The sequence below is a fragment of the Centropristis striata genome, chromosome 24 (assembly GCF_030273125.1).
Source record: "Centropristis striata isolate RG_2023a ecotype Rhode Island chromosome 24, C.striata_1.0, whole genome shotgun sequence".
NCBI classification, from domain to species: Eukaryota; Metazoa; Chordata; class Actinopteri; order Perciformes; family Serranidae; genus Centropristis; species Centropristis striata.
In genome coordinates, this window is record NC_081540.1 from 13,284,939 (window position 1) to 13,298,744 (window position 13,806).

The window sequence follows — 13,806 nt, forward strand, 5'->3', positions numbered from 1 at the left end:
CTTTTGTTGAAATTGTGCACATTTTTGGTTTATTGAGTACTATTCTCGAAAAATAAACAAGAACAGCTGTTTTGTATCTGTGAGTTAATTATTTTCTGTGTGTGTGTTAAAGAGTCTAGTCGTTTGAAAACACCATTGAAATTAAAAGATCTCGATTTTTCTGCCCAAGATATGAGACAAAATATTTTATTGTCCTTAAACCGCTCCGAGACAAATAAAATGGAGATCTCTTAATTACTTCTTTCAAGCACATTAGGTTTATTTAAAAATGTGTTTCTAATTCCACATTTTTTATATGCTTTTATTTTGTAATTATTTTTTATTATTCTTTACATTTAAATTTATTTTCTTATTATTTACATATTTGTTCTTTGATATTTATATATAAAGTAACTATATATTTATTTTCTGATATATGAACATTTACAGAAATAAATGAAAACAAGTAAATATGTTTAGAATGATTTATTTATATATTGCCTTTAGTTTTCCATATTTATTTATTCTTTATTTTACTTCCTTTATATTTCCACATTTTTCTAGTATTTATTCCTCTTTATGTTTCAATTTATTTTCTTATTGTTTTACATATTTATACCTTTTTAAATACACAAAACCCTATATATTTTCTAAATACATGAACATAAAACAGGGAAAAAAATCATTGAAAACAAGTGACAATGCTAATAACTTTTCTTTTAGATTTTGTCATTTAGTTTTCCACATTTATTTATTCTTTGATTTATTTCCACAATGTTTAAGTCTTTATAGTCTGTTGCATGGGACTCCTATTAGTACTTTTGTGTGACCTAGATATACAGGAAAACTGGAAAAAAATTATTAGACCACCCATTTTCTTAAATTTCTTGTTAACTTTAATGTCTGGTTCAACTAAAGCTACATTTGTTTGGACAAATATAACAAAAATAGCTTATAAGAAACGTCACTGTCTGGACAGCTGCAGCTCCAGGATTTAGCCTTGTCCAGAATCCGAAACACCTGCTCTCATTTCCAACAGCTATCCCTCATCTTCTCAGAGCAGAAATTAAAACCTTTATCAATTAACCCCAAATGGAAATGGAGTGTTAATCTGCTTGTGGAGCAGTTCGTTGGGTCCTGTGAGCGTCTCTCTGGCATGTCATTGTGCTGGGGTTTAACAAACTGCTCACACTGCAGACGAGTAAATCCACAGGAACTACAATTACATTCTACATGAAGTAGCCACAGCTATGTCAAATATTCTCTCTTCGGTTCGGGGCTGAAAGGTGATAAACGTTTAAAAAGGCAGAAGCACTTAAATGTCAGTGGTTCCAACCTCAATATATACAGCTTCCCTTTACCTGGTGATAGGAAACTGGAGAGGCTATGTTTGACATTTCAATGACTTGAATGTCAGATTACATAATGAACTGTGACCAACTTCACTCCAAATCGGTGGTAGTGCAACATATTTTGATAATTCAAGCCATGCGTAAGGGGATTACTTATTTTGCATTTCAAAAAGTCAAAAATGTCAGTTGAAGTAAAGCATAAAGGCCTGTACAGGTTCATCTCAATAAATTATTTTGTAGAAAAGTTTCAGTAATTAAATTCAAAAAGTGGAACACATATAGATCCAATACACAGAAAATATTTAATGTCTTAATTTCTTCTATGATTATGGCTTACATTTGATGAGACTTAATATTCAGTCTCAGAATTTGACTACAAAAGACCAATTTTCAAAAGTATGTTTAATATGGAAACGTAGGTCCATTTATGACTCAATACTTTGTTTGGGCTACTTGACTTGAGCTACCGGAAATTGACTTTTCCATCATCAATGTGTTGAGATGCACCTGTATTAGTGCCAGGTATTTTGTAGGCATTTTCCCCAAAGTAAGATGTTTGCACTTAAAGTCAAGTCAAATAATTCACCCTTAAATCAAATGAGTAAAGCACTGAAACTTTGTTCTCATCTCACCCATTATGTTTGGCCTCAACTCTTCTGTATTAAAATGTGCTACATTCTGCACCCAACTTTAAGTGGCATGAAGTTGATCTCTTGATCAAGTTATAATTGAAATTCTGATTAAGGCCCACAATATTTGCAACTCAACCTTTGTGCTGGAAACTTTTAGATGAAATCCCCAAACACTGGTAATGACAATCTGCTGCTCTTTGAAGTAAACACACAGGACAAGAGAATGACTTCATGTTCGTTTATTAGTTTGCATGATTTAAAATGGAGGCAGGTCACTGGAATGTGCAGAATTTAAGGAATGAGTCCATTATTCGTTTCTGGGATTGTTTTGACTGTAATGGAGCCACAGCAAGCTACAGATGTTTCAGTGACTTAGTACTCTTCGCCTTCATCTTCCTCCCCGATGCTGTCAGTGCCCACCTCCTCGTAATCCTTCTCCAGGGCAGCCATGTCCTCTCTGGCCTCTGAGAACTCTCCCTCCTCCATCCCCTCTCCAACGTACCAGTGGACGAAGGCCCTCTTGGCGTACATCAGGTCGAACTTGTGGTCAAGGCGAGCCCAGGCCTCTGCGATGGCGGTGGTGTTGCTCAGCATGCACACGGCCCTCTGCACCTTGGCCAGGTCTCCTCCAGGAACCACAGTGGGGGGCTGGTAGTTGATGCCCACCTTGAAGCCTGTGGGACACCAGTCCACAAACTGGATGCTGCGCTTTGTTTTGATGGTAGCGATGGCAGAGTTGACATCTTTGGGCACCACATCACCACGGTACAGGAGGCAGCAGGCCATGTATTTACCGTGGCGAGGGTCACATTTCACCATCTGATTAGCGGGCTCGAAGCAGGCGTTTGTAATGTCAGCCACTGACAGCTGCTCGTGGTAGGCCTTCTCAGCTGAGATAACTGGAGCGTATGTGGCCAGAGGGAAGTGGATACGAGGGTAGGGCACCAAGTTGGTCTGGAACTCAGTCAGGTCCACGTTCAGGGCGCCATCGAATCGCAGGGAGGCGGTGATGGAGGAGACGATCTGTCCGATCAGCCTGTTGAGGTTGGTGTAGGTGGGGCGCTCGATGTCCAGGTTCCTGCGGCAGATGTCGTAGATTGCCTCGTTGTCCACCATGAAGGCGCAGTCAGAGTGCTCCAGGGTGGTGTGGGTGGTCAGGATGGAGTTGTAGGGCTCCACCACAGCTGTGGACACTTGAGGAGCTGGGTAAACCGCAAACTCCAGCTTGGACTTTTTGCCGTAGTCGACAGAGAGACGCTCCATCAGCAGAGAGGTGAAGCCAGAGCCGGTTCCTCCTCCAAAGGAATGGAAGATGAGGAAACCCTGGAGCCCTGTGCACTGGTCAGCCTGAAAAATAAAGATAAGTGTTTAATATGTTGTCGGGTAACATTTAACACCTTAAATGCATTTCTAAAAAAATAACACTCACCAGTTTACGTGTCCTGTCGAGAACCAGGTCGATGATCTCCTTGCCGACTGTGTAGTGACCGCGAGCGTAGTTGTTGGCTGCGTCCTCCTTTCCAGTGATCAGCTGCTCGGGATGGAAGAGCTGACGGTAGGTTCCTGTTCGCACTTCATCTGAGAGGCAACAAGAAAACTGATTAGTGATGCTCCATTTTCCACCAATCATGTACACATTTAGCTCCTCTAGAAATTTAAATATCTTCCATTCATCTTGGATGGAGAAGCCAGGTCGGCTGGTAACTGATGTGTCCACAGTAGCAAGAGATTTTGCATTTTAAAAATGGTGTCTGTATTTGACCTCTATTTGTGTACTAAACTGCCTCCAAGATGCACTAATCAAATATTTAAGCCAGCTAAAGCACCTGCTTGAAAATATTTTATTCACCTATAAACAATGATACTCTTTGAATTATAAAATATGAATATTTACCGATGACTGTTGGCTCCAAGTCCACAAAGACGGCTCTGGGAACGTGTTTACCAGCTCCAGTCTCACTGAAGAAGGTGTTGAAGGAGTCGTCTCCTCCTCCGATGGTCTTGTCGCTGGGCATCTGACCGTCCGGCTGGATGCCGTGCTCCAGGCAGTAGAGCTCCCAGCAGGCATTGCCCATCTGGGCTCCAGCCTGGCCAACATGCATAGAAATACACTCACGCTGCAGAGAAAGAGACAAATATTAGTTATTGATTTCTCAAACCAGGAGAATAATTTATAGTCAGACTGTTTAGAGTCAGGAGACACTGCAGGTTGCCGCTTTGTATTAATCCGCTCGTACAGCACCTCCTCTGCAGTGACCCAGATCATATGCCAACTACTCCTCAGAGCCTCCATACAAATCTGTTCATATGGCCTGGTTTGATTTTTATAAAAAGAATCACTACAGACTCTTAACTGGCGTCTTTGGCAAATAGTTAATCGATTTCTTGTCAATCACCCTTTATTATCCGACAATTCAGAGATAAAACCATTTATAATTAATAGATAACATAAGTGACAAGATAATGGCCTTAGGGATCCATATGAAAAGTTTCATGACAGTGGAGTAGGTGGGGGCAAAAACAAAATGGCAGATATAGAGGACAATCAGATCTAAACGCTTAAATAAAAATATGGCCCTAAAACTCCAGTGCATCCATCTAGTTTGAGCAGGTATTTTTGGGCAGGGACAATAATAATCCCCAGCCTCAGATGATGACTTTCTGCAGGCTTGATGAATCATGTCTTCTGCTGAGTCACATGGCCGCTTACTGCAGACCAGCGGCGGGTTAATTCTGCTTTCCTGCCCCTCCCAAACTGCGACCGAGCCTAAGTACCAGCAGCAAAAACCACCCAACAGGGAGGAGAGTGAAAAAAAAATCCATACAGACGGGAAGAGTGTCCCCTCCCTGCCCCCACTCTGCTGCAAAGCCCTACCTTTGTGTTGCATTCACGGACAGGGCGTTATCTGATGGCGCCTTATGGCCCGCAGGCTTAAAAAAAAAAAAGCCCGTTATGTTTCAGCCTCATCCCGTTCAAAAACACGACAGACGATCACATGGTTTTCTACAATCCTTTAAAATTACGTATTTAGTATAAATACACTACGGGATTAAAATGGATGCGTTCATGGCCCATTTTAGTTGAAACTGCGCCAGTAGTTTGGCCTCGATCCACGTCACAGAAAGTTACGTACGCACACGCGGGATTATAGCGGAGAACAATGAAATGTACGTTAATTCAACCAAATTGCACACATTTAGGGGATTTTATAGTAACATACTCCCTCCTTTAAAAAATAAATATGAAATATTTTGCCATAATACAGATACATTTTATTAAATAACTGCTCTTTTCTTCGAACAAAAGCAACCATCTGCCTTTCAGATGACTTAAAAAGGTGATGAATATGATCTATGTGTGTATCTTCGCATTAATACTCACCATTTTGATGCTTTTTTTATTTCCTCCGTTCGTCCGACGTTGAAGTATCGGTTGCTGAAGGCAGTAGTGAGGGGCGGAAGTGCGGCTGCTGGTATTTATATGCTCTCAAAGAGGCGGGGCCAGAGCGGCATTTTGAAATTCCTTTCGGCGGGAGCGAACGTTAGGCGCTGCTGCATTCACGTACGGCTCGTAATATTCCGGTTCCTACAGTTTAGAATATCATCACCCTGTTAAAATAATCGCCTAACTCATTTTTTTTTTCAAGTTTTGCAGGACACACAAAAAACTTCACCTAAAGTGTAACATATGAGATATTATTGATCATTTCACTCAAAAAGGATGTAACAAAGGGTGGCTATTGGCATAGTAATAACATAAATTATGTAATTTAAGAGAAATAAATTACAAAAGGCATGTTCAAAAAATTGCCTAATAAGTCACATTTTATTTGACAAAAAATGACTTAGGCGATTATTTTAGCAGTGTGACGATATGTTTTATTGACGGCTGACTTCAGTGTAAAAAAAGTGTTTACCGGAAATTGAATGTACTATTTTACTAATTTTTCCTTGTCTTTTGTTCTATATTAAGTCCAAATCCCATAAAAATAAACAGATTACTTGAATTATCATAAAATCATAAAAAGTCTAGCAGCAAAAGTTGCCATACACTTGTCATTGTCATCAACAACAGTAAGATAAGTATCTTTTGCTGCCAGACTTTTTACAATTTATTTACAATTCCCTTTAACAATTCTTTTTTTAATTAAATGTATATTTTTACTCTAAGAAAACAGAAAGTTGCCTTAAATTTAACATTCAGCAATATGATGTTTTTTTCACTGTAATGTAACATTCACAGCCATTCAGCAATTGAATAGTCCTGTAAAAAAAATCCCATAATATCCTATTTTTTTAATTTACAGATTTCAATGTCTATTTTATGGTTAATATTTGTAATAATTGCAAGTTGTTTTTATGCAATTTGCAGATAATTTTCCCCCCGGAGGGGGAAATAAGCATGAAACCCCCTGCAAAATAATACACTACATATCTGGAAAGTACTTTATTTTTCCTTCTTCATTTTTTTTTATAGTGTAGGCTATTTATGTTAGACTTGTTTTATTTTTGTTTTTCCTCTCATTTATATATTTGTAATAAAGACTGAAAGCTATTGCTAGCATCAGTAAAGAATCCTGGTGTAATCCTGTGGTATTTGTGTTGTGTAAGGCATGCTGTGTGGAGGAATTAGGCTTAAATGTTCAATGCTTATCAGGGAGGGGAAGGGAGTAAATGCAGCATGAGCTACGCAGTGTGATCGAGGGCTATCTTGTGTTAGACACTGACAACAAAGTACACCAAGAAAAAACATGTCTCAGTTTTATTGTTTCAAGACATAGACACATGGAAATGATGATATCCTGACACTTAATTCTTCGTACTTCATCCAGATAGCTACATTGATTTTACAGACTATTCATAGATTGGAATATGTTATTAAATATATTGTAAATAAATATATCACTTAAAAATGTTATGTGACCAATTAAAATATCTCAACAAAACTATAGTTCCTACTTCCTTGCTTGAGGCTGAGTAATTTGTAAACAGTAGGGTTCAATTGACCAGGCACTTCTTTTGTAATGTATGGCAGCCTTACAGTGGCCATACAGAACAATGGTAAAACAGAGCTCTGTTGTTACGCAGCAATGCATTGAAAGGAAGCAAAGCTTTGGAGGAATTTTAGCACCTGAAGATATACATTCACATTATAGTTATTGCCAACTAAGGAAAAATAACCTTTAAAAGCTTAGGATATGTACTTTTTCATTAATGCCTTTAGATAATTAATTAATTTGTTCTGAAGCATACTGACACCTAACCAGAACTCAGTGTTGTTTATTTCAAATTTAATATTCTTCTCCCTCTTCCTCTCCTTCGTCCCCGAGGCTGTCAGTGCCCACCTCCTCGTAATCCTTCTCCAGGGCAGCCATGTCCTCTCTGGCCTCTGAGAACTCTCCCTCCTCCATCCCCTCTCCAACGTACCAGTGGACGAAGGCCCTCTTGGCGTACATCAGGTCGAACTTGTGGTCAAGGCGAGCCCAGGCCTCTGCGATGGCGGTGGTGTTGCTCAGCATGCACACGGCCCTCTGCACCTTGGCCAGGTCTCCTCCAGGAACCACAGTGGGGGGCTGGTAGTTGATGCCCACCTTGAAGCCTGTGGGACACCAGTCCACAAACTGGATGGTGCGCTTCGTTTTGATGGTGGCGATGGCAGAGTTGACATCTTTGGGCACCACATCACCACGGAATAACAGACAACAGGCCATGTATTTACCGTGGCGAGGGTCACATTTCACCATCTGATTGGCGGGCTCGAAGCAGGCGTTGGTGATCTCAGCCACTGACAGCTGCTCGTGGTAGGCCTTCTCAGCTGAGATAACTGGAGCGTATGTGGCCAGAGGGAAGTGGATACGAGGGTAGGGCACCAAGTTGGTCTGGAACTCAGTCAGGTCCACGTTCAGGGCGCCATCGAATCGCAGGGAGGCGGTGATGGAGGAGACGATCTGTCCGATCAGCCTGTTGAGGTTGGTGTAGGTGGGGCGCTCGATGTCCAGGTTCCTGCGGCAGATGTCGTAGATTGCCTCGTTGTCCACCATGAAGGCGCAGTCAGAGTGCTCCAGGGTGGTGTGGGTGGTCAGGATGGAGTTGTAGGGCTCCACCACAGCTGTAGACACTTGAGGAGCTGGATAGATGGCAAACTCCAGCTTGGACTTTTTGCCGTAGTCGACAGAGAGACGCTCCATCAGCAGAGAGGTGAAGCCAGAGCCGGTTCCTCCTCCAAAGGAATGGAAGATGAGGAAACCCTGGAGCCCTGTGCACTGGTCAGCCTGCGGGAAAACAATAAATCTTCACTTTGTGACTGATGACACCTTAATTGAACTATAATTTTTTTTTGCAGGCAAACCCACCAGTTTGCGAATCCTGTCGAGAACCAGGTCAATGATCTCCTTGCCGATGGTGTAGTGACCACGGGCGTAGTTGTTGGCCGCATCTTCCTTTCCAGTGATCAGCTGCTCAGGATGGAAGAGCTGACGGTAGGTTCCTGTACGGACCTCATCTGTAATTGGAAAAGACCAAAAATATAATTTGCAGTTGTTGCATCCTGTTCAACCTACAGTGCAAGTTTGCATCAGAAGATAATGATCTTACCAATGACTGTTGGCTCCAAGTCCACAAAGACGGCTCTGGGAACATGTTTACCAGCTCCAGTCTCACTGAAGAAGGTGTTGAAGGAGTCGTCTCCTCCTCCGATGGTCTTGTCACTGGGCATCTGACCGTCCGGCTGGATGCCGTGCTCTAGGCAGTAGAGCTCCCAGCATGCATTGCCTATCTGAGCTCCAGCTTGGCCAACATGAACAGAGATACATTCACGCTGCAGGAACAAGTAGTTGAGATTCAGAAGTCAAGAATGTCTTGCACACATTTTTTTTTTAAAAACAAAGTTGCATAGCACCCAAACCAATAAACAGCTACAACAGATTTTAAGTTTTGTAAAAAAATATTGGTATTGAGAGGAAAAAGCAGTAATTTGCAACATGAGCTCCAATATAAAAGTAATCAAGATCAGGTATTTCCCCAAGAGAGGAGCTGTAACTCAATCCCCTTGATACCTCGTAACTGAGCCACTCTAGAGTGAACCTACCATTCAATATACAGGTTGTTCAAAGTCGTTTGCAGGGACATAAAAGGCATCAATAAGTAGGAGACACATAACAAAATCCCCTGAAGCCGACAAAGGGATCCAATTGCCACAGAATGACGTGAAAGAAACATTTTTGCAAGCGGTTTCTTACTTTTAACACCAAACAGAAAGAATTGTGCTGTCACAAACTTCCTTCACAGCTATTATGGCCAAACACAGACCATTGTGTAGCACACAATACATTAATATAAAACTAATATTTCTTCCTGAGGTGTTTTTCAACATAACTTACATAAAGTTGCTCATGTGTGGGACATAAAATGAAGAGGTTCTCACCATGTTTTCGTTGCTTGTAGCAGTCCCTTGTTCACCTGAGATGAGTGGCTGGGGATGTTGTGTCAGTTACAAGTGCAGCAGAGTAGCTTTATAGCGCAGCATCACTAAGCAACAGCTTGGCATGTTGTGGTAACTGGAGGAGCTGGGGGAGTAAACACCATCTCCTCTGATGAAAGATGAGTAGGAAAGGCACAAAAAAGAAAATCAACTGGTATGTATGCTCCCCTGTTCGGATCGAAGGAACAACGGCTGTTGTGTCACAGATGAGTAGCTGCCAACAATGTCCATAGTGGCTGTGAAATATGACCCCTAACTGCCGCCCTCACCTCCAATTTCACATTTTAGATTTAAGGCACATTAGCTGTTTCTGTTGTGTGAACAGGTGGCAGGTTCAAACCTGCTCAAGGACATTTAAACAGGCTGATTTCTGGCCTCATGTTAGATCAACCTCATGACCTCTCAGTACCAGGTAAAAAAGGTTTTGCCTATGAGAAAAAAACTTCGAATGGAGCTCTGTTCAAAGTAAAACTCTTGTTAACATGATTCATTCAGAGTCTGAATTTTTCTTATCTTGCAGAGGGAGGAAAACAGATACCTCCCTAGAGTGACCTGAATAGGCTTTTGTTACAGCTCACCGTTGCATCACCACTTTGGTAGAGATTCATTTGCAATGCAAAGGTAGCAGCTTGCCTGGGGACAGCATTAGAGCACACTTGTCTCAAAGGAAGGTGATATTTGAGATCAATGTCTCTTTTGCAGCAGGTTACAGAGCATCGATGAGTGTTATAAATAATTCCACTGAGTTTTATTCTGCTAAAGACAGAGAAAAGGAGCTGGATGTATGTTGTACTTAAAGCTAGAGATTAACAAAGGATTATAATTTCTCTTGAGGAATTTCACGAACAGATTTAGACTAATATTGTTATTGACAGACATTCCCCAACCACCGAATAGTTACAGGTTAAACAAAATGATTTTGGAAGCTGCTTACCCTAAAATAGTCTCAAAATAATATTTAAATGAAAACATTTAGTGTTCAATGATGGTCCTGATACTACTTCAGAGCTGTTTCCTTCCTAGCAAGATTGGAACTCTTGAGGAAATCCTAATGAGAGACAAAAACTATTGTGTTTATACCAATGTACTCTGTTGTCTGAGTTCAAATCTCTGTTGTGTGTTTCACCTCTGCATCTAAAGGTAACCCTGGAGACATAATGACAAGCTGCTTGCCAGCAGGATTGCCAGGACACACTCCCTTTTAGTTTCCAGAGTTACTCTTTTCTCAGGTCTTGTTTGGATTAACAGACAAGTCAGTACACATGAAGCTAGTATTACTTGCACATAATATTCTTGCACGGTCTCTCATTACAGGACAGAACACCATTTCAAACTATTTTAGCAAAAAAACACACTGATACTTAGAAGTTTTCCTTTATTTTACAGGTATTGGTTGTTTCTGAAGTGAAAAATCAGTATGTAACATTGTAACAGTTTTGTGACCCCATAAATACAATTCTAATTTAGTTGTGTGAATACATTTAGCACCTTGTGCTTAGTACTCCTCCCCTTCCTCTTCCTCTCCTTCATCCCCGATGCTGTCAGTGCCCACCTCCTCGTAATCCTTCTCCAGGGCAGCCATGTCCTCTCTGGCCTCTGAGAACTCTCCCTCCTCCATCCCCTCTCCAACGTACCAGTGGACGAAGGCCCTCTTGGCGTACATCAGGTCGAACTTGTGGTCAAGGCGAGCCCAGGCCTCTGCGATGGCGGTGGTGTTGCTCAGCATGCACACAGCCCTCTGCACCTTGGCCAGGTCCCCTCCAGGAACCACAGTGGGGGGCTGGTAGTTGATGCCCACCTTGAAGCCTGTGGGACACCAGTCCACAAACTGGATGGTGCGCTTCGTTTTGATGGTGGCAATAGAAGAGTTGACATCTTTGGGCACCACATCACCACGGTACAGGAGGCAGCAGGCCATGTATTTACCGTGGCGAGGGTCACATTTCACCATCTGATTAGCGGGCTCGAAGCAGGCGTTGGTGATCTCAGGCACTGACAGCTGCTCGTGGTAGGCCTTCTCAGCTGAGATAACTGGAGCGTATGTGGCCAGAGGGAAGTGGATACGAGGGTAGGGCACCAAGTTGGTCTGGAACTCAGTCAGGTCCACGTTCAAGGCGCCATCAAATCGCAGGGAGGCGGTGATGGAGGAGACGATCTGTCCTATCAGCCTGTTGAGGTTGGTGTAGGTGGGGCGCTCGATATCCAGGTTCCTGCGGCAGATGTCGTAGATTGCCTCGTTGTCCACCATGAAGGCGCAGTCAGAGTGCTCCAGGGTGGTGTGGGTGGTCAGGATGGAGTTGTAGGGCTCCACCACAGCTGTGGACACTTGAGGAGCTGGGTAAACCGCAAACTCCAGCTTGGACTTTTTGCCGTAGTCGACAGAGAGACGCTCCATCAGCAGAGAGGTGAAGCCAGAGCCGGTTCCTCCTCCAAAGGAATGGAAGATGAGGAAACCCTGGAGCCCTGTGCACTGGTCAGCCTGCAGGAAAACAATAAATCTTCACTTTGTGACTGATGACACCTTAATTGAACTATGAAGTTTTTTTTTTGCAGGCAAACCCACCAGTTTGCGAATCCTGTCGAGAACCAGGTCAATGATCTCCTTGCCGATGGTGTAGTGACCACGGGCGTAGTTGTTGGCCGCATCTTCCTTTCCAGTGATCAGCTGCTCAGGATGGAAGAGCTGACGGTAGGTTCCTGTACGGACCTCATCTGTAATTGAAAAAGACCAAAAATATAATCTGCAATTGTTGCATCCTGTTCAACCTACAGTGCAAGTTTGCATCAGAAGATAATGATCTTACCAATGACTGTTGGCTCCAAGTCCACAAAGACGGCTCTGGGAACATGTTTACCAGCTCCAGTCTCACTGAAGAAGGTGTTGAAGGAGTCGTCTCCTCCTCCGATGGTCTTGTCGCTGGGCATCTGACCGTCCGGCTGGATGCCATGCTCCAGGCAGTAGAGCTCCCAGCATGCATTGCCCATTTGAACGCCGGCCTGGCCGACATGGACTGAGAGGCATTCACGCTGGAGTAGCATAACAAAAAGAGGTCAAATCAGAATTCCTGAATTGCTGCTTGGCAATTTATTCGCTTTTGTATAATGAGGTGCAACATCTTATTGTGACATTTTGTACAAGAAAATCACATTTTTGAAAAGCATGAAAGTGTAGAAGCTTACCATGATTATAGATTTGTGCTGCTGACGTTGAGGATCTGCAGAGGAAATCTGGTGTTTGCTCATGTGAAGACTTCTCCAGTACTTATAGTTCCTCCAAACTCTATGGTAACAGACTCTGTTGTCCATAAATGCCGAGGTTAACAAGGTTAAGTCAATAATTCAGCTGTGAAACACATTATGCAAAAATGCTCCGCCACACATCAATAACCCTTCGTCCGGCAGTAAGATAATGTGTAACCCTGACCTCACATGAGTCGGCACACAGACCTCATTTAAGTCACAAGCAGCAAAGCAAACAGTGCACTGTTTTAGTGTTTATTGAGATTAATTAACTGGAGGCTCTGTTGGGGGGTCTCTATGGAGATACAATGGAGTCACTCAATGAGATTCAGGGAAATCCAAAAATATCTGTGTCTAGAATCAAGCAAATATTGAATAAATACTTCTAAATGATCTGTTAGCTGTTGCCTTTTGGATTGGTTACGTTTATGAGGCTCAACAAGGAGTTTAATTTAACTTAATGGCACTTAAAAACATTTTTTTTAAAAAGTAATACACAAATGAAAAATGGTTAATGATTACAATCACAGAATTTTTGAAGAATAATCAGCATATAAGAGAGAGATATAACATATAATATTTAATAATAATAACTATATAAGGATTATTATTTGAAATATAATTAATTCTACCTGTTCCTATACGAATATGATGAGTGGTTGACTTCTGTACAGGTTGGTGCAGTTCAGTAATTCAAATTAAATATAGATACATTGATAAATGTGTTTATTAACTACTTTGATAAATCTCAGCTATTAATATTGAATGAAAATCAATTCAGCTACTTTTTAAACAGTCTTGAGTTTTTAAATTAATTACAGGCAGTGGTGGAAAAATACTCAGTTATAATACTTTATTAAAGGAATGATTTATCATTACTCAATTGCAAGCAAAAGTCATGCATAAAAATGTTACAAGTAAAAGTATGAAGGCATTTTAATGAGTGATTTTTATATTATCCAAAAATGAATGGAAGACAATGGCTGTCTGGAGCACTGGAATAAAATGCAACATTGTCCGCTGTATTATAAAGGCATAATGTGTAGTCAGAACTTCAAATATTTGTTTTGTTTCTCTCTCACTGAAAGAGAAACACAGTTATTGTTGTATGTTAAATATAATT

General features: G+C 41.6%; 2 protein-coding genes and 1 pseudogene across 3 annotated transcripts; all 3 read right to left on the reverse strand.

Moving 5' to 3' along the window:
- Positions 1 to 2,187: 2,187 nt before the first annotated feature.
- Positions 2,188 to 5,408, reverse strand: LOC131962728 (tubulin alpha chain-like). 2 transcript variants are annotated; one of them, XM_059327765.1, is made up of 4 exons: positions 5,346 to 5,408; positions 3,858 to 4,080; positions 3,393 to 3,541; positions 2,188 to 3,310 (listed from the first exon to the last, which is right to left on the reverse strand). In XM_059327765.1, the coding sequence occupies exons 1-4, from the start codon at positions 5,346 to 5,348 to the stop codon at positions 2,336 to 2,338; spliced, it is 1,350 nt and encodes a 449-aa protein (XP_059183748.1). In that variant the 5' UTR covers positions 5,349 to 5,408; the 3' UTR covers positions 2,188 to 2,335. The 2 variants fall into 2 exon arrangements, with proteins under 2 accessions (XP_059183748.1, XP_059183749.1); XM_059327766.1 differs by lacking the exon at positions 5,346 to 5,408 and adding an exon at positions 5,275 to 5,281.
- A 1,301-nt stretch (positions 5,409 to 6,709) lies between these two features.
- On the reverse strand, positions 6,710 to 9,509 carry LOC131962757 (tubulin alpha-1A chain-like; annotated as a pseudogene).
- Positions 9,510 to 10,923: 1,414 nt separating this feature from the next.
- LOC131962739 (tubulin alpha-1D chain-like) lies at positions 10,924 to 12,632 on the reverse strand. The gene is made up of 4 exons (XM_059327789.1): positions 12,624 to 12,632; positions 12,248 to 12,470; positions 12,007 to 12,155; positions 10,924 to 11,922 (listed from the first exon to the last, which is right to left on the reverse strand). Exons 1-4 carry the CDS (start codon positions 12,624 to 12,626, stop codon positions 10,939 to 10,941), a joined length of 1,359 nt encoding a protein of 452 aa, XP_059183772.1. The 5' UTR covers positions 12,627 to 12,632; the 3' UTR covers positions 10,924 to 10,938.
- Positions 12,633 to 13,806: the final 1,174 nt, after the last annotated feature.

Excerpts from the sequence above, each read along its gene's own strand:
- LOC131962728 (XM_059327765.1), bottom strand. Across the intron at positions 3,542-3,857 it reads CTTGGAGCCAACAGTCATCG|ATGAAGTGCGAACAGGAACC; the intron begins GTAAATATTCAT and ends GTTGCCTCTCAG. Across the intron at positions 3,311-3,392 it reads TCGACAGGACACGTAAACTG|GCTGACCAGTGCACAGGGCT; the intron begins GTGAGTGTTATT and ends TTTATTTTTCAG.
- LOC131962739 (XM_059327789.1), bottom strand. Across the intron at positions 12,156-12,247 it reads CTTGGAGCCAACAGTCATTG|ATGAGGTCCGTACAGGAACC; the intron begins GTAAGATCATTA and ends TTTCAATTACAG. Across the intron at positions 11,923-12,006 it reads TCGACAGGATTCGCAAACTG|GCTGACCAGTGCACAGGGCT; the intron begins GTGGGTTTGCCT and ends GTTTTCCTGCAG.